The 21862-nt window shown below is 39.5% G+C and overlaps 1 protein-coding gene across 1 annotated transcript in view; it reads left to right on the top strand.

Moving 5' to 3' along the window:
- Positions 1-4593: 4593 nt before the first annotated feature.
- Positions 4594-21862, top strand: part of SLC27A6 (solute carrier family 27 member 6) — a 60275-nt gene continuing 43006 nt past the window's right edge. Inside the window, exons 1-3 of the mRNA XM_024757190.1 lie at positions 4594-4759; positions 5113-5807; positions 16001-16204. Coding sequence (XP_024612958.1) covers positions 5282-5807; positions 16001-16204 — 730 coding nt within the window. The 5' untranslated portion in view covers positions 4594-4759; positions 5113-5281. The remainder of the gene's footprint in view (positions 4760-5112; positions 5808-16000; positions 16205-21862) is intronic.

The raw sequence follows: 21862 nt of genomic DNA, 5'->3' as shown, positions 1-21862 counted from the left end.
TTGAGAGTCCGCCTGCCGATGCAGGGGACGCGGGTTCGTGCCCCGGTCCGGGAAGATCCAACATGCCGCGGAGCGGCTGGGCCCGTGAGCCGTGGCCGCTGAGCCTGCGCGGCCGGAGCCTGTGCTCCGCAACGGGAGAGGCCACAACAGTGAGAGGCCCGCGTACCACAAACAAAACAAAACAAAACTTTATTTTCTTTCTTGCCCTGCCCTTGTTCCTCTCAGGATTGAGGAGTAGCAAAGAAAAGGGAGGATTGAAACTAAGTAGAACCCTGCAGGGCCTTCCTGGGTAAAAAAGCCCCTCCATGTCCCCTCTATATTTGTAGAAAAAGGCTTTGGTCTTCTAGGCCTTCTCCAAGTTCCAAAGAGCAGACTCAAGCAGTTACTAATTAGAGAAGTGGGGGAATGCAGAAACAAAGGAAAAGCAGGTAAGCAAGAAAAGTATGATAGCTTGAAAAATAGTTGAGCAATGAAAGAGTCCTAGTTCCTCCTGAAGGGATATGTATAATAATCTGATACATATCTTTGAGTTGTTCTGTAGAACCTAAGACCCTCACCCAGGTAGAGGATGGGGACTACACACTCACCACGGGCAGTAGACACCAGACTGATCGGAATCAGAAGGCTGATAATTGAGATTTGCAAAACATCACCCTGTTACCTCACCACCAGCCCATCAAAGAAAGTCCATGAGCTGATCAGGTACCCTACAACCCTCACCCCTAAGGTCGACATTAAAAACCCTTCCCTGAAAGTCATCAGGGAGTTTGGGTCTTTTGAGCATGTTCTCCTTGCTTGGCGTCCTGCAATAAATACTGAAATTTCTTTCACCTCAACCAGGTGTCAGTAGGTTGGCTTTGCTGCATTTGGGCAAGTGGACCCAAGTTTGGTGTGGAAGCAATATTTGTATTATTTCTATCTTTATGTATGTTTGAAACTTTTCACTTAATAAAAAGCTAAAAAATGAAACCTAAACAAAGAAACACCAACTGAGGTGTTGCCTGGTCCCCTCCTCTCTCGGTCGATGACTGGGTACAGGCAAGAGCTGTAGCAGCTGCCTTGCTTTTCTAAGTGGAAGGCACAGGTTGAAGTCTGCAGAGTCATGCCAGCTCTGGACCACCTACCTGCCCAGGGAGAAATGATTATTATAATTAAGGCATTGGTGTAAATTTTTAATTTTAAGTGTTATAAATTTGCAGGATGTGTCAAGAAATAAGATATACACTCTGAATCTCAGAAGTCCCACTCTCCCTGCCCATACCTTCTACCTTATCAGATATGCAAAAATAGGGGCCCATGGAACAACTCACTGCAATATTCAGTACATTGTTAATTCCTAATAAAAGCTGCCAAAGAGTTTCTTCGATTTATCTCATTAATGATCAGATGACCTGCCTCCACATAGGTGGCTTATAAAATAGAAATGAGGCTTACACTGAGGACTCAGAGTCAGTGATAAAACTTTATATAAACATCTTTTCCAAATAGTACATGTCACCAGCACTGAGGAAGGGGAAGTTATCATAAACAGAAGTATCCAGATGTATGCAAACTGTTTTTAAAAGCCATGAATAAAATATGAGTGTAAAATGTCTTGGCAGAATTCTGACTGACATGACTTTCTAGGCATAGTTTGTATTCTGTGGCAAAAATGATAATTATATATTTAATTTGTTTGGGAATTGTTCCCCAGACCATTATTACTGAATCACTTATTTGGTGCTATAAAATTTTTATATTTCAGGAAGTGTTTGGTGTATCTAAGACATGTGGTAATGTTAATACCACCCAACTCTCTAACAGGAAGCCTCATCTTTAATGTTGAGTTCACTTCATGAGTCCTTGTGAGGAATACTATCGTGGGCAATAATTGTTCATTAATACAAACAAACAGATTGTAGGATGAGTAAGCTTCCCATTAAAAACCGAACTCCGATCAGAGAGTAAAACAGTAATTAAAACCTGAAAAAAACCCTGCTCTTGGACAGAATTTTAAAGTGGATGAGTCTTACTTACATTCAGCATTTCTCACTCTCATTTCACCATCTCTCTTCCTCATATATTCCACTCCACCCCAACCCCTTCCCCAAGTGCCAGCTGCAGTGTAGGAACTCAGTGCTTCTTGGCCCAGTGCAAACACCTGTTATGGTATTTTGGTGCCAATGTAGCATCATCTGGGGCTTTCTAAACCTCTACCTTCTTCCCCAAACCTCCCATAATCCAAAATGTGACTGCTGTAGGATTTCATCAGAAAACATAATGGACACAAGTAACTGATCTTCACAAAGTAAAAATTTTCAACTTACAGTGCTAAAATCCTATGGGCATAAGTCATGGCTCATCATATGATGCTTTGTTTCAGTTTTACTTTGATCTACTCATCAAACAATTCATCCCCAACGTAACTGAGGGTAAAGAGTGGGGTGGGAGTGGGTTAGAGAGGAAAGTCAAATCGGAAATGGGAAAGGGGTAGAGTAGAGCATATTTGGACTGAAAATAAAGCAAGATTTGTCTTTTACATGGGGCTAATGTAGGAATACACACAATACTTCTAGCTGTGCCAAGATGGTCATTGATTCCTTCTTTGTGGTGAGATTTCAGGCATGGAATTGGCCTTAGCCAATATAAATTTTTGGCAACATATGTTTTTAGTTCTCCTAATAAATCAAACTGTCTCACATTTATGGTGCCAAATATTTTCTTAGCTCACTTATATCAATAGTTGCTAAAAATTTTGTTCCATGACCTGGGATGATGTTAGGAGGTCCGTGATATGAAAAATCAGTGTAACACATGAATTTTTCATGAAGTTAATTTTATTTATTCTCAAAGACTGTCTTTTATTATAATGGTATTCCCTTCCTTCTTTAATGCTGAAATAAATTCTTCCCTTTATGAAATAGTGGTGACAGTAGATGGTAATTGTTTTAATGTGTGCTTAATGTTTTTAATTTTACACATTAAAAAGATGGCAAACCTATGTTTTGTTACTCATTTTCCAGTAGAGGTGGACAGATTTTACTTGTATTGGAATTCAAAAGTCTGAGACCAACTGCTCCATATTCTATTCTCTGCTTCAAATATTGTTTTCTTGGAGGTGACTGATTCAGACTAGATCTAGGAGAGAAAAGCATAGAATGTCAAAGATGCTTTTCAAGCTGTAAACTAACTTCTCAGTTGTAAACTACTGGGTACTAATACTTTTCTTTAAATGGAAAGGTGTTTCTGAATTGAAAAGCCCAGAGTTTCCAAATAAATTTAGAAAGCATTTTCTTGATCTACACAAAAGGGTTTTAAGGGCTTGTCTTTCTTTTGGGCTCTTCACTGTGACTTCAAAGTAATCATTTTCAGATTATTAAACCAGTCTGCCTTGGAGTTATCAGTCTTTTCTTTATGAGGAAATCTGAGGTTAGCTAGAACCCAGTTGCAGAACATAAGACTGAAGGAGGAAAAGCTGACAAAGTGAGGCAATGCTTAATCATTTCAATATGTGCAATTAACCATTTATACACTTCTTAAAAGCAGAGAGCTGGGATGGTGGTATGTGAAAGAAAAAAATGTGTAATTAAACACCCCTCAGTTTATCTTCAGTAAAATTTCACCATTGTCTAAAATTTATTGTTATTTGCAATTACCTGTTTCAGCTCCTCTTTGCCTTCCCCCCTTTTGGAATCCTTAGTTTGAAGTTCTGTTCATTTTTTAAATTATTTCAGTGGAAAAAAATTATTTTATGCTTTTAAAAAATATATGGATGTGGGTATGGACTTAAGCTCCCACATCAATCAGTACTGGAAAATTTTATAAAAAGCACTATCAGGGCTTCCCTGGTGGCGCAGTGGTTGAGAGTCCGCCTGCTGATGCAGGGGACACGGGTTCGTGCCCCGGTCTGGGAGGATCCCACAAGCCGCGGAGCGGCTGGGCCTGTGAGCCATGGCCGCTGAGCCTGCGCGTCTGGAGCCTGTGCTCCGCAACGGGAGAGGCCACAGCAGTGAGAGGCCCTCGTACCGGAAAAAAAAAAAAAAAAAAGCACTATCAAGGCACTCTAAGGATAGAATTCTAGTATAAATGTCAATACCAACCTACTGATATAAGTTTTCACAAATACTTTTTGTAGAACGGCAAACCAACTTTGTGATGTTTCATGAACAAAGAGTTCAAATATTCCTTGATCTGTCCAATTCATAAATATCTTTTTTGTTGTTGCCTGTCTCCCTGTTCCCTGCCTCCCCCCTGCCCCCTACGGCAGTTTGGGGGTTTTTTCTTTAATTCTTCCCCTCGCCTCTCTAGCCGAGTTTCCTTTATTGACTATTTATTGAATGAATGAACTCCCCGACCCTGTTCCAGCAGCCTAGTTCCCCTCGACCCCATGCCATGCGACTTTCCCTCCTGGGAGTCCGATCGCAGCACCCTCGCCGGGGGGCTGGACGTGACGTGCGCCAAGGGAGGAGCCGGCGAGGGGGCCAGAGTCGCTCAAGCGGCCGCGGTCTGAGCAGGGGTTGGCTGGGAGCCTGGAGGCGGGCGGGAGGCGGGCAACAGCTCCGCCGCGGCTCGGAGGAGAGCTACACCGGCTCCAGAACTCTCGGAGCGGAGCCGCGGCCGGCGTAGAAGGCAACTCTTCCAGCGGGCGCGGCGGTCACCTGGGAGCCCCGCGGGGACCCGACGTGCCCGAGGGGAGCTCCCGGGCGCTGGGCTGCGGCTGCGGCGCGAGGCGGCGCTGCGGGGCCCGGATCCCACGAGACCTGGGACACCCGGGACGGAGGTATGGCCGCGTCACCCTACGCGGTTTGTGGTTGATCAAGCCGAGAAGCCGGTGCGTTTCTGAGCAGTCGCCACCCCAGCTTCTCTCAGCTCGAATTCAGCCTCCAAGTTGCAGGCACCGGAAAGACTACCTCGACGAGGAGGGCATCTATCTGCCCTTGACCGTGGTGGGGTTTGCTCAGGGGCTTAGAAGGCACCGGGGACTGACCCAACCAGCCCGGGGAGGGCTGGCAGGCGCCTGAGAAAGCCGCAGGGCGTGGGCCGCCGTCGGGGTTCAGAGGCGAGGGGGCTGTGCTTGATTCATAGATCCCGAGGCCCTGAGCTTATCTCACGGGCTGTCTGCTCATCCACCAGGTGTCCCACGCCTGATCCCCGGCACTCCTTGGGGCGACTTTTGTGCAAACTTCTGATTCTGTTTCGCAAGATTCCCTTCTTCCCGGAAAGGTTGGGACGAGCTGCAGGTGCTAGCCTTGCACGTTGCGGACCAGTTGTCTCCGAGGAGAGGTGCACCTAGAAGAGGACAATGGCAGGGCCGGGATCAGAGCTGCCTTCTGGCCCTGTGGCCCCCATGCTCTTGTCATGGCTAACAGGACTAGGGGCTGGAATGGTCTTCCTGAGCTTCATGCAGAAACTCCTGTACCCTTACTTCTGGGACGACTTCTGGTACCTGCTGAAGGTGGCACGCTGTGGACTTCGGATGGAGATGTACAGACTGAAAGGGGAGCTGGTCACTGTCCTGGATAGATTCCTGATGCATGCCAGGAAGCAGCCTCAGAAACCTTTCATCATCTATGAGGGAGACATCTACACCTATCAGGATGTGGACAAGAGGAGTAGTAGAGTGGCCCATGTCTTCCTGAACCATTCCACGCTGAAAAGGGGCGATACCGTGGCTCTGCTGATGAGCAATGAGCCCGATTTCATTCACGTGTGGTTCGGCCTGGCCAAGCTGGGCTGCGTGGTGGCCTTCCTCAACTCCAACATTCGCTACGTCTCCCTCCTGCATTGCATCCGCAGCTGTGAGCCCAGGGCCCTCGTGGTGGGTGCAGGTAGAGTATGGGGTGTGGTCGGCTTGTGCAGAATGGCCACCCTGCCTCCTACCCCTGCCCCCTCATTTTTTGGTTAGAACCAATTCACAACTAATATTCTGGGTGTGTGATGAAGTGTGCATGTTAAGGGTACAAAATCGTTTCATAATTCTATGCCAATGGTTTAATTCCCCCTCTCCCACTTCAATCACTTTCTCTGTTGTAAATTACTAATTATTAGCACAGCTTTTGAAGAATTCTGAAATCTCTGCTGTTTATTTTAGCGAAGGCGTGGGGGGGGCGGGGGGGAGGGGTAAGGGCGCGCATTTTACCTTTCTTGATACCTTCAGTGAGTGCAAGAACGCAGAGATATAGAGTTTGGTAAGTTCTAAATTTTGTCAGATCTGACAAGATTATTTGACGAGGAGGAAAGTGATCCTGATTTCATTGTGGAATACCTACTGCCTCGAATAGTAACATTATCCGGGTTGACTGCCTTTGCAGAAAAAACATGTTTAATCGCAAGTGCATGAATGCCAGTCTTCATGTCTGCTCTTATTCTGCACTGCCTGCAAGCTAGGATTTGCCTGGCAAGGTTGGGCTCCCACCTCCCAGCCAGTGGTGGGCTCTTGGCAGACTCTCAGCTTCTTTCTCTCCCTTCTCCCACCCCAACCTGTGCATCATTTTCTTTATTTCAGTAAGTGCTAACCTTCTTCCCGCTCCCCTTCGATTTAGGCTTTGCATAAATATACTGACAGGGAACTACAAAGAAAAGTCTTTGGTTGAGTGCCTAACTAATGAAGGACCTAGTAAGATGGGTTGCATAACAAAGTGGAAGTGCAGTATGAAAACTGATGCTTTGGTTTAATCTAAATGGTTTATGCTTATGCTTCTTGCATGGGGGTAGGAAGGTGGAGCATGAGGAGGATCATGGCAAGGACCTTAGTGAAAATATTCAAGTATTTTAGGTTAATAGATATATACTGACACCTCATATAGAAGTTTTAGATTCACAGAGAAATATGGGGGGGGGAAATCTACATTTCTACCAGTGGTGTCTAAAGTACAGTACCTTCCGTGTAACCTTTATTATATAATAATTGCACATCACATGAAAATGAATTAGGCAGTATATAGTAGAAAAGTTAGTTATTCAAGGCTTTCGCTTTTGCTTGTTCCAGTTGTCCTTCCAGCTCAGTTTGTGACCTGATGAAATAGCTAAAATGCTTACTCTTTTTATTTAATGATGATATTTTTTTCATAGAAAGGCATTTTATTTTAAATATAGCAGTGTGTACATGTCAATCCCAAACTCCCAATCTATCCCTTATTACTCTTAAGCACTGATTTTATCTTATGTTATAGGAGTGGAGAAGCCAGAAGGCCTCTATTGTGTATTTTTGTTCTTTTTTTTTTTTCCATTCAACGGTAATATCCTCCAAGATTGAAATTCAGCTCCTCTTCACCTTGGAAGGAAGTTAACTAGTAAGATAAAATTTCTCTGAACTGTAGCAATAAGTAGGATAAAGGAGTCACACAGAATTTTGATAACATGGTGAAGCAATATTTACCTCTAGTGCAGGGGCAGTGATAATATGAATGCAGCAGGGAAAACTATCACAGTGCATCTCTGGATATATTCTGACATTTTAGTTGCTCATTCTAATTTAGATTGCAGTTTCTGGAGCAAATCTAAACCTTAAATTGTGCAAAAAATTAGTAAAGCCATAAAGTCCCTTTAGAAGAGCAAACTAGAAGGGCCACGATATCTCTGAAAAGATTTCTGTGGCCATGATGTTGAGGCCAACCTGAGAAACGTCCCATATCCTGAGGGACTCGGCTTGAAGTGCATAGGGCTGGTTACCTCTCAAAACAGAGTTTTCAAACTTTTTTCTTGACCATGTTTTTGCCTAATTAGGACCAATTAATTTTGCAGTTTTACTTGCGCCAGTTTTTGCTTTGCTTGCCAATAACTAATTGCATAGTTTCCTTGTTTTTGTTTTTACCACTACCAGTCAGGTTTTGTTGGAATTTTAAGCCAAAAACATTTAATTGCTTTGCTCAGTAAGTAGGTACCTGGAGAAATCAACTTTAAATCCTAGTAACAGTTCTTTTTAGCATACCTCCAAAATACATAAACTGCTTATGTTTTTCAAAGGTAGGACAGTTCTATTTTTATTAGTTACTAGTTTTGTTTTGTTTTGTAAAACAGCACAGCTTAGATCACGGTCACTTTTTTGTATTTAAAGCTCTTACCCTGAAAACTGTATTCTTGGCATCTTGCGTCTCATCCATGAACAATTTATATATATAGCTTTTAGAACTTTCCATTTCAGAGGTCTTAAATTCTCATTGGATGTTTCTAATGGAGATGTATTATGAAATCATTATATTCCCAGGGAGAGTGTATCAGGTGGAAAGACCAGTCAAGTGGTTTAGATCAAGATAAGCCAGACAGTCCCAGGTTTCACTTCTGATCTGCCACTTCTTAGCTGTGTGATTGAAGATAAGATTATCAGCTGCCCTGAGTCTCGCTTTACTCAGCTGTAAAATGATGATAATACCATCTCCTTCACAGTGTAATTCTGAGGATTAAATGACAGCTTTTGTAAAGTGACTAGCTGAGTGCCTAGTATGTACGAAGTAAATCCCTGGTGAATTAACATAATTGCTGTTATCATTATAGGTTCATGGGGGCTTTTACTAAGGGATCTCATTTGGATTTTGCTGCTGCATTCTAATTTGGTGTTAGCTGTAAGAAAGACTAGTAAGTCGGACTATCTGTTTGGGATAGGACCTTTAACGTTTCACTTTGCTGTGTTTTAGCAAAATGTTATTTTTCATAAATTATATAAAAACAGTGTCAAACAGGTTTTATAGGCAGGCCAGATATTGTCCAAGGTGGTCCATGGTGATAGGTGACGTTTTAATCATGGCAGGTGTCTTGATAGTTCTGTCTGTATCAACTAAGCCAACAGGGAAATAGATGTTATTCTTGCTCTAATTGTCATTAACAGAAATACGAATGTTGCCATTTACTCAAGGCTGACTGTGTAAAAGGTACTCCCAGTGATTCTGAGAGGCAGGCACAGAGCTATATTTTGGAAACTGAAAGGGAAAGAAATTCATCTAGGGTGTCTAGGATGACGCAGCTTAGTAGGTACAGAGCAGACTCAAAACCTGCTATCTGATGTTAAGACTCTGCTGTATTATACACTATAGCCCAATGGTTTCTGGCTCTGTTAATCCCCTTTTGATATAACCATGAAAAAAATTGCATTCCAGTTATATAAAAATAGTAAAATTAAAGTTGCCAATATTAAGACATCAGGTTTTTCATGCACAGATAACTAGAAAAAATTTAAATGTTTATAAAACTATTATTCCTATTTCTCATTCTGAAGATTCAAAAATAGTTGCAAAAAAGCTTTATATCTGTATAGTTTCATTTAGAAGATGTATCAGGTGGCATCCCAACATTCCCTGGAAAATTTCAGCACTTACTGAAAATTAAATAGTCTTGTATTAAACCTAGTTCTTTCCGCCCAATATTTCAACTCTGATATTGCAAATAGTGCCTGCTGCCAAGATTATCATCCACCTAGATATGCTCTTCTCTTTACTTGGAACAAACAGAAAAATGTTGAGATGTTTGTGTATGGCTTTTAAAAGTTTTTGTAATTATATCCTTTGACATATTTAGCAATAATAAGAATAATGCTAGTAATAAATAATAATCTCTTCCATTTTTAAAGTACTGTGTAAATAGCAAGCTGCTTTTTAGACACATTATCTTATGTCATCCTCACCACAGCCATAGCCTGGTTTTAAAGATGAGGGAAGCATGGTTGGGAGTGGGCAGGTAATCTTGTTAAGCTCCTACTTCTAGGAGAGGCAGTATGGGAACTGGAGCCTGGATTTTCTGATGCTAAATCTCAAAACCTGTTGGGTATACCTTTGTCTTTGTTCTCATTCATTCCCTCATCTCCATCTTTTCCTTTCCTCTTCCCTTCACTTTCCACCCCTCCCTCTGCCCTGCTCCTTTTCCTTCTCTCTCTGTCATTTTCCATCCATTCGTCTGCTTTGTTTCACCACTTTCCCACCAATCCTCTGGCCTCAGTCACTGTATGCTGTGGCTATCCCAGTGACTCAATGGAATGGTAAAGATCTGTTTGCCAATTCACGTATAGATATTTGTGTGGCTCTGAGGAATAGGTCAAGAACTCAGATGTAAGCTCTTAGAGAAGGAAGTTTGTTTTGTTTGCTGCTAAATTCTCAGAACTTAGTGTAAAGGAGATGCTCAATAAATATTTATTGCCTAGATGAATGAATAGGTGATTGAATGATCTAATGAAAAACTGTAAGGTACATCTGGGCATTCATTAACTGTTTACTTACTTGCCTATTTTTGCCCATGAATTGTCCCTCTGCTGTTCTTTTGATAGCTGATTTTGGCAGTAGATATATCAATGGAATTTCTGGTTGTGTTATTTTATATCAATGTCACTAAATGTTAGAATCATGACTCCCCAAAAGTCAAAGCATTTTAGACTTTGTAGTCTTTAGTGTTTAGACTAAACATCCACAGAATCTCAGATTTCCTTGCATGTGTGTATTTTGCACTCTCTCCTTTCTCAATATATCACATATTAAATCATTATAATTATAAGTGGATAACTACAAAATATATATTGATATTATCCAGAACCTTTTTACTTTATATTCAGTAGTAGTTTGTGTCTCCACATTCTCAGAAGGGTTTTGTGTTTCTCTTCACAAGAAGTACAATCCTATGTCAGCTCTCTAAACTTACAGTAATGCATGCAGCATTGCCCTGTTCGTTTTTTATGATCTGTTGCATTCAGACTGTGCAGGGCAAATATTCCAGTTAACAATCAAGCCATTGTAATTCTCCAAATGACTTTCAACCATAAAGGCATCTTCTTTTCAAAGACCGAAAGGAAGAGGTAGAGGAAAAATAAGACCCTTTAAATTCTGGAGAAAGTTCTATAGAAAGTAATACATATTCAGATAGATAAGACATGGCTCATGTGAACCTGTAGTATTGTATCCATGTACTATGATAGCCTCACATATCTATTTTAATTTTTATGTGTAGTGGAATGAATGGCTGTTTTGCAATTTTTTTTCCCGTTTTAGACTCAGCTCTGTCAAGGATTACCTCCATTCCAAAAGAAAATAACTGATTTTGATTGGAAGTTTAAGTGGCTTCCTGGTTTACTAGTTGGAAACGGTAGTGTTCTAGGCATGTGTTATTTTCTTCAGTGATCATGAGGATACCGACCCTGGGATTCTTATGTACAGTATATGTTGAACATGTGTTTACTGTGAGGGAATGGTGCTTGAATACTGACAGGAGCAAAAACAATTTAAAGAGGGATTGTGCCTCCTCAGAGAAGTGGCAAGGCTGAATGGGAGAAACACACATCTGAGTAATAATTATTTACTGGCAATAGGAGATGTGTTGGAAATAATGTCAAATGAAGTATTCTACTTTTTATTTTCTTGCACAATTTTGCCAATAATAAATACACTGTCTACTCCCCAAAAGATGTGGGGACAGCTGAAAGTGAAAACCCATAAACCCATTTACAAACTTGTGTGCTCGTATTCAGGGCAGTTAATAAAGGTGCTTCAGGGAAGAATATGTTATCACAGTTGAAAGGCTTATGCCCCAGTGTACTTTCTAGGATTATCAATAAACTAATATTTGTAAAAATAGCTGGCACATTGTTGATGATGAAATTAGTTTCTGGCCTGATAAGAAGTATTGTTATCTACATCATGATATACGTTGCTTTAGGACATTGCTTACTTAAGCATCAGTTTTCTTAGACACCATAGCCTACCCATTTGTTCTTTGAGAAACCTGTTGAGCTGCTGTTAAGCAGTAGGATGGTAACTATGAGCATGTGATGAGATCTATAACTTCACTTTGGTTTCTGTGTGAATATTGCTTTGCATTATGGAAAGCTCAAGTGAACCCTGTGCAGATGAATTTCACATTAGTTGTATTAACACATAAAAGTTTAAAGTTAAATGTTTGCCAGTGTTTTAAGAGCTACAAGCAATACCTTTGAGATACCTATTAGTTTGTTTTATGTAGAATAAGATAATTTAAAAATAATTTGTGTAAGTCAGAGAAACACAAACATCATATGATATTACTTATATGTGGAATCTAAAAAAATGATACAAATGGACTTATTTACAAAACAGAAACAGACTCACAGACATAGAAAACAAACTTATGGTTACCAAAGGGGAAAGGGGGGAGGGACATATTAGGAGTTTTGGATTAGCAGATACACACTACTATATATAAAATAGCTAAACAACAAGGTCACAGGAAACTACATTCAATGTCTTATAATAACCTATAATGAAAAAGAATATATAGGTATGTATAACTGCATCGCTTCTCTGTACACCAGAAACTAACACAACATTGTAAATCAACTATACCTCAATTTTTAAAAAAAAGTTTTGTTTGTTTTTTTTTGCGGTTCGCGGGCCTCTCACTGTTGTGGCCTCTCCTGTTGCAGAGCACAGGCTCCGGACGCGCAGGCTCAGTGGCCATGGCTCATGGGCCTAGCCGCTCCGCGGCATGTGGGATCCTCCTGGACCGGGGCACGAACCCGTGTCCCCTGCATCGGCAGGCGGACTCTCAACCACTGCGCCACCAGGGAAGCCCCAAAAAAAGAGTATTTAATGCAGAATGAATAACATAATTCACACTAATGGCATATTAGAGGAATATATTACATTTTTACTCATTGATTTCATAGTCTTAGAAATGTGAATAAGAGGCATAATAATGGTGTAGAAACAAGAAATTAATTAGTACAAACAGAACTAATAGATTGTAAGCAGAGATCATAATTTACCTCTTTTTATGCTTGCAACCCCTCCTAACACAGTGCCTTGCATATGCATATTTCCTGGAAGAATCTATTGCTTTGAAAAGAGAGATTCAGTCTTCTGTAGTGCAGACTTTGTTAAATCTCGTATAATTGTCGTCTGTCTCATTTTCTTATGGTAATTTACTGATAAGACCTGCACCTACAGTGGATCCCTTGGACAGAGCTCCATTCCATATCCAGCACCTGGTGTGTGTGCCAGGCACAGTCAGTGGAAGGATGGAGTAGGACAGGCATCATTTTGAGATGCTTACAGTTCTATGGGTTTCAATGGTAGGACACTTCACTAAAGAGTAAATCTTCCTGAAACACAAACACGTTTCCATGAAGTATTTAAACACATGCTATTTTGTGGTGGGACTTAATATTTAAAATTAACTTGCAAAATGACACTAAAACTTTCCATTTGATTAAGAAAGATTGACAGTGATAAGTAAATAATGATTCTTTATCCCGTACAAGACTTTTCAAATTTTTATTTCAATTTTCACTATCCTCATCCACACTTCCTACCACTATTGAAGAAATAATTTGGTTAGATAAAATTCTATTTGATAATTCTAAATGTCTCAGCTAAGTCAATTTAATTGTAATGTATGAAGGAGATTAAATTGTATCTCCTCTGATTCCTAGGAAATCCACTCACTTCCTTTTTCTTGTAAAAGTCATCACTCTAAGTACTCTGATTTTTTGGACTCTACAATTCTAACAAAGATTTGGGACCACAGTTAATCATATTGTAACTTTCTTTGTACTTATTTTGCCAATTTTGACACACATATTATTAAGAATACATGAAGTTTGTGCTGTGAATTTACAATTCCAGGTGAGAAATTTGAAATTAAGGTAATGAAATGGGTCAAGTCAGAGACTTAACCTTATATGTTCAGAATGCCCAGGAGAATCATTTAAACAAAATCTAGTGCTAAAAGTTAAAAGAAGATACAAAGTACAGATCATGTGCTTGTCCTGCTTTTTCATTTATTTATGACTCGTCCTTCCCCTGGCATTCCTTGTAATTTTTCACTTCTCCTTCTCGCCAAAACAATCTGTATACAGCAGCATGCTGTGTATGCTCAGTACAAATAGATTTTTCTCTGGAATCTTACAGGTTATTTTATTTGGATTTGTTAAAGAAATAAAAATTAACTCAAAAAATTTCAAGCCCCAGTTTGCCTCCCCAACCCTGATATTTCAACTCCTTATCATTTTTCTGTGTTTTTGCAGTTTTCTTGCAGGTTTTCTTGTGAATTTCCTAGTCCTATTTGATGTATTTCTCTTGCCGCTTCTTTGTGAACAATTTGGGTTATAGATTTTGAGGAGGTAAATCATGAGTTTTTTTCAAATGTTTTATATTATAGTAGAACTAAGGGCTGACAGATGGCTTTTTGAAATAACGAGACAGTGATTTACATTTCCGGGAAGATGTTTAATGCAGCACCCTGAATTCAGCTTCAAAATAGAATATATCTGGTGATTATTTTTTATTTTTTGTTTAAAAATTATTTTAAAATGTAATTATTTAGATGGACAGGTTTTATTTATATGGACCTTATCATTCTGACCAGGGTATATTTTACATTTAATAATATTTTTTATCATTGATTTCTTTAATGAGGTAATATATAGATTTTAGAGTTAGGTTAGACTAACAGTTCTCCACCAACTTGTGACCTTGGTTGAATTAGTTTCCTAGGGCTGGTGTAATAAAATAACACAAACTGAGTAGCTTAAAATGACAGAAATTCATCCCCTCACAGATCTGGGGGCTAAAAGTACAAAATCAAAGTATCTGCAGGGCCATGCTCCCTCTGAAGAGTCTAAGAAAGAATCTTTCCTCACCTCTTCCTAGCTTCTGGTGGTTGCTGGTAATCTTTGGCATTCCTTACATTAACTCTAAAAGGCCACTGCTTAATATCCCCGTGGATGTTAATGTAGATTTTAAGATAAATAATATAGCACTCAGAAATCGCTTTTATCTTAGAAAAGTGTGATGTATTATAATACGATAATAAAACTGGAGCACCCATGTAGAACTTGAAAGTGGATCTTCACTGTTAAAGATCCATGTTAAAGGAAAGGAGTGTTACATATTAAAAGAACTTAAAGAATATAAATAACTGTTTGTCTCTCTACTCTGGAAAAAAAAAATGATGCCTCGATCGCTTCCACCTCATCCAAGGAATGCCAATGCTCTGCTTCTTTTGTACCCCATAGAGTGCTAGATACCTTCACGCTGAATATTTCCTTCTCCAGGACCTGCACCCACTCTCCATCTCCCTCCTTCTCTACTACCCTCCTCCTGGACAGACGACAGTTTCTCCTACATTAAAGATCAAATTAAGAAGGTCTAATTCAATCTCCCAGAGTGACTCAACACAGTCTCCCTTCCACAGTTGCTCGTTTGTTAATGTGTACAGTAGATGCTTCCTGAGAGAAGTATCCCTTTTCCTTTCTCCAGTCTGAATTTCAACCCAGACCCTTGACCTTGTGAGCACCCCTAAGCTCTCCAGGGCTGAAGTCACCCGTGTTTCTGGCTTTTCTACTCCTCTGCCTTCTTTTTTGCTTGACGTGGGTTCTAGCCAGGCCTTGGATCCCACTGCTGCTGACACAGGCTCTGCTTTCACCAGCCCGCTCTCACCTGCCATTGTCATAGCCTGCTGTGCACTGTGGATTCTACTGCCTTTTCTGGAAGGTGTTCTTTTTCTCCTTTTGCTTTCAAAGACCTTTTACCTTCAATTATTCTAATCCAGAGGAAAGAGCATCTCTGAATCTCCTCATTTAACTTTTCACTCTGAAATGGTCTCTAAGCCATAATCTTGTGAATCCAGTCAGGTGTTTCTCCTGGATCATTACATTATAGTAGAACTAAACAGTGACAGACAGATGACTTTTTGGAATAATGAGCTACTGAGTTGTATTTCAAGGAGAATGTTTAGTGCAGTGTCCTGAATTTAAATGTAAAGCAAAGTATGAAAATAGAGTTTTATTTAAAAGTTGGGAAAAAAACACAATCCGGATAATGGAATCTCCAAAGTTCAATTTGAATTGGGCTATTTGCATTGATTAAATCAGGTAATAACTACATTTTCCTTTCTGTTGGCCATGTTGAAACATACTCATAAAATGGCTGGGATGTTACTTATCCAACATGAAAAGGAAGTAAGCGTTGTATTTACATATCATCCCTGTTCCAACATGCAAAAGAACACACAAGGTGAGTGCTTTGAGATTTATGTCTTATTTACTTACTCCTAACCCTTTGGCTTTCAGATTTGCTTGAAACTATAGAAGAGATCCTTCCGAGCCTCCCAGCAGATATCAGTGTTTGGGCAATGAAAGAGTCTGTTCCACAAGGCATAATTTCACTCAAAGAAAAGCTGAGCACAGCATCTGACAGTCAGGTGCCACATAGCCACCATGTTGCCTCAAACCTCAAGACTCCTTATCTTTATATTTTCACTTCTGGAACAACAGGTAAGATACATCTGTTCTTGAAACTTAAGAAGAATGCAGCGTATTTGCAAAGCAGCAGTTTCAGGCAAATCTCTGCCATGTGTAGTTGTAGCTGAGCAAAGAACTCATGTGCCCTTGACACAGAAAGCCAAACTCTGACAGTGGGAGTCTGCAGCCCAGTAAGGATTTATTGCAGGGTGCCCAGCCTCAGATCCACTCCAGCTTGATCTTTGAGTCAGGGGTTTCTTAAAGGGGAAGAACAAAGAAGCTAGGGTTAATCATCAGCTTGTGACATTTCTGTGACAGTTTCCGGGGAGTCAGGCTGTCTCTGGTTTACAACTCTCTGACCAGGTGGTTCATGGTCTGAGGGTCTGTGAGCTCATCTCACCCTGGAGAAACAACCCGAGTTTACACGTTAATGATATGTATAATAGCTACTTTAGTTAATGATATGTATAATAGCTACTTTAGTACATTAACAATGTTATCCGCAAGAGCAATTTTAGTCATCTGACTCTGGTTGATTATTGTTCAGTTAGCCCAGAATTGAGGTCAGAGGGGACAAGAAAGGGAACAAAGCTTTGGATGTAGAGAGATTAATCATAAAGTTGGTAAGAGAACTTGGTTTTAGGGGGGCTCGGTTTCATAGTCACCAGACGTCTCAGAATGCATGCATCCAAGAAGGCCTGGGGTTCTTAGATCTTTGAACTCCCAAACTTGGATGAAAAAGGTAATTGTTTTAACTTTAACTTGACAAGTCACCATGTTCACTTGGCCATTGTCTCATGTGGAAAGATTTTCTTCAAGTTTGGTAATACAAATGGCACAGGAATGTGTGAAGACTTGACCCAACCCGGTTGCTCAGAGTGTGGAATTTGGCCAGCTTCTTTGGCAGGATCTTTGCTAGCTTCCCTTAGATGCCTAATGTATAAAATGAAAAGATTAGTTTAAGTAGTTTCTAATTATCCTGCTGGATTAAAAAAATCCATTAGTCTACTTTAAAGCAGTTTTCTTCATTCTTGTATAAAATGTTAAATCTTAAGCACAATCCAAGTGTAGCTGCAATTTAAGCACCTGTAGCTGGCTCTCCTCGTTTTGCATAAGTTGATTGGAACATGTGAGAAACAGGAAATCTTGAAGGCATTGCAGGTTTGAGGAAGGATACAGAATAGAATCAACTCACTAAACTTTCCCTGTTTTAGGTAAACAACAACACACACACACAAAGAATGTGAAACTACCTGAGAATTCAAAAGAAATGTTAAACTTAATTGATTCTTAAGAAAAATTGAATGATATCTTTGGTAGTCTAAGTAAGCTTTTGTAATTAATTTGAAGATGACTGGAAGTTTGAAATAGAGGCATATTAAAAATATTGGTACTAATTTCTTACGCACAGGTAGTATTGTAAGCAAAACTACTATTGCATTAGTAAAATTTTCTTACTTTTTTCTTTTCCTTTTTCCTATTTGGAAGCTAACAATGATCTCTATGCTGGAGAGTAGACTATGGTTTTCTTTTTGACTTTGTTTGCAACAGCTTTGATAAATGAACTAGGAAATGCTAATAGGTATCAGGTCGCCAGCATAAATTCAGACTGACTTTGGACTTTGAAAGAGACAATAAAATTTTGGAAATTATATGCTTTGAAAACTTCCAACGGAAGGTACTTGACAAATTTGTTTTTATTGTGTTTTCTTGTAAAAATAGAAAGTGACTCTGCTCTTCAAAACAATCTTTACCTCTCCCCGCTCCCTCCGACCCCCCTCCCCACCCCAAAAGAGAATAGTGTGGAGCAGACTATTAACATCTTTTGTTCTTGAAGATTAAAACCAGAGTGTTTGATACATTTGCACAACAGGCTGAAAGCAAAAGCGCTATTAATTTCTTCTGTTTGATATTTATTTGTATTAAAGTTATACAGCACAGAGATGAAAAATTCTAATAGTTTTAAAAATTTTAGAAAAAAGTACCCTGCTTACCCCTCTATTTCTCCATCCTGAAACCAATTACATTCAGTATTTTTTAGATCTTTCCTTCTGTAATCACCTCCATTTATCTAAATAGATTTATTAATAGTATTTTACTGGATACTTAATAGATACCTACTAAAAAGTACGTACTGCTTTTCCACAATGGAAGGTGAGGATTTTATCTTCTTTCTTTACCACTCTCTCCCTCCACTCATTTCTTTCTCTCTGGTGCAGATACTTTCTTTCCCCAATATCACCCTAATATTGTTTCATCATAAATTTTTGTTTGATTGGTATCAGTATCATAACTTAGTAAATACTATTTCTTGCTGAGCTCTATAGTATAACAAAATTATATTTATTTCCTTTCATGTAAAACTCTCCCCAGCCTTGGATTAATCATTTGGTTTTGTTTGTTTGCTTGCTTAGTTTTCTATACACCTATAAATGGTTCGTACCCATCCCTTTATCAAAAAGTAACTCACCTTTAGATGTTGAAAAGCTAGTCTGTATTCTGTCAAGGCCACGTTCTTGGCTGCACCCTTCCTAGAGCTTTCCTCCCTATGATTCCAGTCTTGACATGTTGCTGTCTTACTGTCCTGGGTTCATTCCTCACCATCACCCTGAGAATTCCCTTCAACTCTTTTCTTTTTTTCTGATCCCCTGATTCTTAGATTCTAAATTCATTTCCTTAGTTTGCTTTTCATTTTATCACTGCACTACTTTCATTAGCTGCTTGATAAAGAGTATTTAGCAGGTATGTTTTAAGTCCTTATATGCCTGAAAGTGTCTTTTTCTACCCTTACACTGCTTTGTATAGAATTCTAGATTAGAAATGATATTGATGCAGGGGCTTGAAGGCATTGCTTTTTTATCTTCTGTCTTCCAATACACATATTGAGAAGTCTTTTTCTTTCTGATTTCTAATACTTTACTTGCAACCTGGTATTGTTTTTCTTTCTTTCTTTTTGGGGATTTTTAGAATCTTTTATTAGCCTTCAGTAGTCTGATATCATGATTATTTGTACTGGAACCAGTCTTACTTATCCATTTTGCTGGTAAATTTGTAAGCCTTTTAAATCTAGAAACTCATGTCTTGCAAGTCTAGGTACTTGAAAATTTTTTTTTAAAGGTGTCTACATATTCTTCTTTTTCCTTCTTTATTTCCATTCTTTCTGCCCATTCCCTCCTTCTATTATATTTGTTTGCTTGTTCGTTCTTTTATCTTTGGAACTCTAACTTTTTAAAGATTGGCCTCCTTGCACTTAGTTATTAATTTTCTAATCTTTTATATCCTATTTTCCTTCTCTTACCTTTTGATTTACTTTTTTTTAAGTGCAAAACAATGAATTTTTATTTGTTCACAGTTAAACACAAGCAACTGCCTTGACATTTTAGAGCACTCTAGGAAGGACAGCAAACCCTTTTGATTCCAGTTCCCATTCACTAAGATTGTACCGTTTCCTCTTGCAGTTCACGTTTATGGCATCTGATGTGGATTGTTTGACATGCTTTTAAAACCAACATGGGAAGGTGTAAACCTTTTGACAAGAGATGACTTTCTATAATTTAGCTTTTAGCAGTCAGCCAAAAAAAAAAATCTGTTTTTCACTGATGGGACCCCTTGATTTACTTTTTGAGAGATTTATCTTTTAACCCTTGTGTTCTCTTACTATTTCTCATTTTGTAGCATGTTATTTTTGTATTATTGATACTTCATCGTCTCATATCTCTCAGAATATTAATATTTTTTGAAAATTTCTCCTCTCTACCCTGTCTCTATTTTCTCTGACATCCTTTTATCTTTTGTTTTATGTTGCTCTCTGTTCTTTACCCTAGAGGATTTTCTCAAGTATCTGGTGACCTTTGGCTGTGCATATTTAAAATGCAGCCACCAAAACACACACACACAAAAACAAACCAAATCCTAACTAGAAGCTCTGTGTGATTGAGTGGGATTGTGGGCTGGTTAGTTTCATTGCTCACATTTTGTTGGGAGATTCGTGACTGTCAGTTTTTACTTCTGGGCGCCTTAGATTCCTCAGATAAAAATCCTGAAGGGAAAACTAGTCAAGTGTGAAAAGGGAGCTGGAGAAGGATGCAGACTTTGTTTTATTCTCCCTACTTGTTCAACCTCTCTTCTTCCTGGTGTTTCCAGAGGCTCATCTTTTTCCAGAGAATACACATCAGATCTTATACCAGTGTGGAGGAAGCAATCTGGGGCTGTCATTTTATTTTATTTTATTTTTTGCATTTTAAAATATCAAAAGCATTTCTTGACATTCTTCCAAATTTGGATTGTGAATGATCTTACACAGGGAAATTTATACAGATAGCCTCTCCTGTTAGCTTAAAGTTCTGAGCAACATGGGGTCTTGTAGAGATCAGAGCAGAGCAACATACAGAATTAGGCATATAGTAGATGTCATGCTTTAGAAATACAAAGCTATCAAAGAATGTAACAAAATCACATTTTTTTACTGACTAGGGCCCTTGGACTCTTTAATCAATAGAAATTGATTAGGTTCTACTCAACAGAAATTGATAAGAGGTCAGATGAGGGATTCATGCTAGGCTTTACTGGGACTCATGCTGCACATGAGGAAGTGAAAACAAGTTAACAGGTGCCCTTACTCCCTGAGGAGGGACTGGTTCCTTAAATGGGGTGAGGGTGGGGGTGGATTGGTGGGTTGGGCTGGAGGGTGGCTTAGGTGTTCTGCCCACCCCCTTGGTGGTACTTCGTGCAGGGATCACATGCAGTACCCTGCTTTTGCTCCAGGCACCTCAGAAATGGCAGTTGATCTGTGGCCTTTTTGTATTTTATTGTTCATAATTGCCTCAACTGTGCATGCACTATAAGTTTTAGTCCCTTATAGTTTCTTTGTATTCTGTTGCTCAAGGTGAAGCAACTCCAATAAAGGATCCCAGGCGCCAGCTCCCAGCCTGTCTCACGTTGAGCCTTGTTAGAGGCTTCATTGACATTTTTTATTAAAAGCATCTCTCTTGTTCTCTGTCTCTAATATAAGCTGATGTTTTGCAACTCAAAACCCAGAGCTGAATTAAGTGATGATAATTGTAATGAACATGAGAATTAATATTAGTATGTCACCTATTATCATAAAAATCACTTGATTCTCACATAAAAATCTTATAATGTTGATAACGATGAAGGTGTTGGTGCAAGTTACGAAGTGATGTAAAGAAATGAGACTTGGAAAAGTTAGATGACGGCAGTAGAGTTTGCTCATAGGCCCTTTCAGGCAGGTTATAAGGGATCATTTTGGATTATATTGAATCTTGCCTAATCATTTTACTACTGTGAAGTCCTGTTTGCCCAAGCTCACCAAAATATTATATCCATGGACCCAGGAACAGACTTAGAATGTCTCTGAGAAAGGAAAGGATTGAGGTCAGTTTTTATACCATTCACATGTCTTTGACCTGGGAGATTCTGTGAGATCTTGATGAACAAGGGGTGATTCCCTTATCTATGACTCTGATGGAATTGCTTCTTAAACATAACTCCCACTTAGCTCCCTCTTTATAGTTCCATATTGATATTCCACCTGGGGGGGGGTACCTGGTCATCAAGTTTCTGAGCCTCGCTGGGGTTCTGTGGGAGCAAACCAACTTTCTTCAAGGCTTCAGCTTCGGTTTCATCTTCTTGGGTCTGCTGTGTCAGTCACCAGTTGTCCATCTGCCTTTC

Source organism: Neophocaena asiaeorientalis, unplaced genomic scaffold (assembly GCF_003031525.2).
Source record: "Neophocaena asiaeorientalis asiaeorientalis breed wild unplaced genomic scaffold, Neophocaena_asiaeorientalis_V1.1 scaffold149, whole genome shotgun sequence".
In the NCBI taxonomy this organism is placed as follows: domain Eukaryota; kingdom Metazoa; phylum Chordata; class Mammalia; order Artiodactyla; family Phocoenidae; genus Neophocaena; species Neophocaena asiaeorientalis.
This window is presented reverse-complemented; position numbering and strand designations above follow the sequence as displayed.